Raw genomic sequence first — 4072 nt, forward strand, 5'->3', positions numbered from 1 at the left:
AAATAGTTAACTATAGTACAGAATTTAAACATTAATTTAATGCTAAATTTATTTAACTTAATATGACAAATGAAATTATCAGTCATGGGAAACAAACAAAGGTGACAACAGATAAAAGGATTGTGTTTAAAGCATGTAGCTATATGTCCACTGATCCCAGTCAGCACAGAGCCACTTTCCTTCAGGCCTGCTTTTCCTCTGAAGGATATTATGTACAGTAGAAAACTGTGAGTTGATTGGAGAATAAATTTGAAGTGGGAAAAAATCTTATAATCCACAAATTATATTGTGCTCTGAATGCATAAACATTGTCCATAATTCATAAAAAGCTTCAGATTTGTCAGTAACACTGTTTACTGTGTGCCACCTAGAATGGGAGTTGAGATGACTTATAGAACAGAATTTTCAGTGTCTATCAAAGCTGGAAATTTTTAAATAAAGGACAAAGTAAACAGTATTTTCCAGGCTCAGAAAGACAGTTTGCCAAACACTCCTACTGAGCCAAGAATGAAATAAAACAGTTAATTGGCTAACATGTATTTACATTTACCTGATGGACATTTTTTTTAAGTGAGTAATGAAAATATCACCAAACTCTTATTTATTTTACTATTTCACAGGACACATCCTCCTCACACACCTGCTCCTCCTCACACACCTGCTCCTCCTCACACACCTGCTCCTCCTCACACACCTGCTCCTCCTCGCACACCTGCTCCTCCTCGCACACCTGCTCCTCCTCGCACACCTGCTCCTCCTCACACACCTGCTCCTCCTCGCACACCTGCTCCTCCTCGCACACCTGCTCCTCCTCACACACCTGCTCCAGGGTAGTTGCTCAATGAACAATTAACGAAAATGTGTTTTTATGAGACCCTTATTAAATCTAAATCCTAGTCATGGTCTACTTGACATTTCAGGGTGTATGTGTAAATGTGTTTCCATCTTAGTATGTTTGTGTTTTGCCTTAAAAAGAATTACAGGAGAACGGTGAGTTTAAGAACTCGGCTAAGGGCTCTGTGGCTGAGGGTCCCTGCTGCTCTTACAGAGGACCCAGACTTTGTTCCCAGGCTGACGCATTGGCTCACAGACTTCCATTAACTCTAGTTGGGTCCAGGGGACCCAAGACCTTCTGACTTCTCTAGGCACCAGGCATGCATATGGTGCACATAGATAGAGAAAGAAAATAAACACTGGCACACCCAAAATAAAAATAAACAGATCTTAAAAGAGTTCAAATAAAGGGAAGGTGAAATCAATATTACCACCACTTCATACTTTAAGGTGATGTAAAATATGTCACTTATTTTTCACTTTCCTTTACAAAAAATATATCTATTCATCAGTTTCTTCATAGCTGCCTTCACTTCCTTGTTTCTCAGTGTATAGATGATGGGGTTGAGTAAAGGGAATATCACAGTATGAAACACAGATACCACTTTATCTAGAGAAAACGAGTCAAATGGGCGAGCATAAATGTAGATGGAGGGTCCAAACATTAGCACCACTATGGTGATGTGGGAATAGCAGGTGGATATAGCCCTGCTGGTGCTCTCACCTGAACCTGAGTGCTTCTTGAGCATGGCCAGAAGGAAGGCATAGGACATTAGCAGAGCAATGAAGCACACCACGGAGATCAGGCCGCTGCTGAAGATCATGACTAACTCCTCCAGGAAAGTATTGGCACAGGCAATCCGGACAACCTGTGTGATGTCACAGAAATAATTGTCTAATTCATTCGGCCCACAAAATGGGAGTCGAACAATGAGAGCCACCTGTATTATGGAATGAACGAAGCCCCCTGTCCAGGAGAGAGCCACTAAGATACAGCAGAGGCGTCGGTTCATGATGGTAGCATAGTGGAGAGGGCGGCAGATAGCAGCATAGCGGTCGAACGCCATCACTGTGAGCAGGAACATCTCAGAGGCCCCAACAAAGTGCAAGAAGAAGAGCTGAGCAATGCACCCACCAAAGGAAATTATCTTCCTTTCCACAAAGAAGTCTACAAGCATCTTAGGCGCTGTGATGGAGGAGTACCAAATATCAAGAAAGGCTAGATTAGCCAGCAGGAAATACATGGGAGAACTCAGATGAGGATCAAGCCTGATGGTACAGATAATAAGGACGTTCACCGGGAGTATGAATAAGTAAAAGGATAAAAATATAACAAACAACACTAGCTGCACTTCCCGAGTCTGAGACAGACCAGTGAGAACAAATTCTGCCACGGTGGTATCATTTACAGACTCCATTTCTTCAATTAATTTTTCATTATGGCTATGGAAAATAAAAGAAATAGTAATTACTACAAATAATATTTAACAAGAAGCACATCGCTATTTTCAAAATTATAATTTTTTTGTCATTAAAAGATTGCATTACAGGGGCTGGGAGGTGGCTGAGAGCTCTTGCAGAGAACCTCAGTTCAGTTCCCACCACCCACAAGGCAGCTAATAATAATCCACAGTTTTAGTTCCAGGGTCTCCAACATTTTATTCTGCTCTTCATGGGCACCAGGTGCTCATGTAATGAACAGATATATATATGCAAGCAGATATATATATGCAAGCAAAACATCCATACACATTAAAATAAAATGAAAAACACCAGCAAAATTATATCAGGATATCCTTGCTTTCCCAATTTCTATTTAAAACCAAGATATAGAAAGTAGGTTACGATCTCATAAACTAGACACACTGAGACTATATAAAATATATCAAACACTTAAAAGGCTACTTACTTCAGGACTGTGTTACACACCTGAAAGTATAATATTAGCTTCTTAGTGCTATAAAGTTCTATTTATTAAGAAACCCCATTGACAATATTTTCTTCAAATATCTACACAAATATCCAGCTTTGTGAACAATATATTTACTGACTTTTGGAATTAGCTGATATTTGGACCGATAATTGGAAGTGCAGTCTTTCCTCTCTAATCATGTTTTTGCTGGAAAATCTTGTTAATTTGGGGAACTAAGCTTGTACTCTAATATTAAGTACACTGATGCTTTCGGTCATTTCTTTTGTTATTTGTAATTACAGATGTTGTGGGGGGGAGGTGTACATGCTGGTGCCTGCCAGGTGCACATGCTGGTGCCTGCCAGGTACACGTGCTGGTACCTGCCGGGATCTGAGAGGCTTCAGCTGCACCTAGAGCCAGACAGCCCGAAATGGGACCTGGGAATAGCTGAATGCACACCCTCCTGAAGAGCACCAAGCACCGTTTCATATGGAGTAAATGAGTAATCAAAATTTTATGGCTTATTCCTTGGCAATGGGTAAACAGAAACAAGAGACAGTGGTGCAGGCTGTACCATATGAAAATCTTCCCCCTCTTCCTCTCCCTAAAGAAATGGCAATCAAAACAGAAAACAACATCCTAACAAAACAAGATGAAACAAACACATGAAAACAAAAAAGCACCAAGTCCATTTCTGTTGGCCGACTGCTGTGCATGGACCATGCCTGCAGTGTCCGTATACCCAGTGAAGATGGGTGGGCAGAGAAGTGAGGAAGATCTGGGTGGGGGCCAGAGTTGGGAGGAGAAGAAAAAAACAAACATGATCAAAATATATAATATGAAATTTTTTAAATACAAAAAAAAAACCTTCCTGCACTCAAAACCGCTTTGCTCACCACTATGACTGTGAAGCTGACCCACTGCTTTGGAAAAGGCAGAAAGAACAGTCATCTGAAAAACAGGAATAAAAGCCATGTGGCACATTGTATCATACTGATTAGCTTTGCCCCTTCAGAGAGAAAATAAGATTCTCCTAAAATTTTTACTTAAAATCTAATATTAAGTGCAACACTGCTAAGTTTTTTTTAAAGTATTGAATGAACAGAAAACACTCAGTCAAGCCAAGTTGGGGTAGCACATGATTATGATCCAAGTTTGGGAGGCTGAGGCAGAAATGTCACAAGTCTGAGGGCACACTGCATTACATAGAGAGTTAAAGGTCAACCAAGGTTGCGTCACAGGTGCCATTCAACAACAACATAAAATTAAGGGTCAAGGGAGTGCTTTCTAAATATTCTTCCTCTTTTACATAATGTTTAAATCTCC

At 40.3% G+C, this 4072-nt stretch overlaps 1 protein-coding gene across 1 annotated transcript; it reads right to left on the reverse strand.

Moving 5' to 3' along the window:
* Positions 1-1310: 1310 nt before the first annotated feature.
* On the reverse strand, positions 1311-2252 carry LOC127186741 (olfactory receptor 734). Its single transcript, XM_051142980.1, has one exon. The coding sequence runs from the start codon at positions 2250-2252 to the stop codon at positions 1311-1313; it is 942 nt and encodes a 313-aa protein (XP_050998937.1).
* Between the last annotated feature and the right edge of the window lie 1820 nt (positions 2253-4072).

The sequence above is a fragment of the Acomys russatus genome, chromosome 3 (assembly GCF_903995435.1).
Source record: "Acomys russatus chromosome 3, mAcoRus1.1, whole genome shotgun sequence".
NCBI lineage: Eukaryota > Metazoa > Chordata > Mammalia > Rodentia > Muridae > Acomys > Acomys russatus.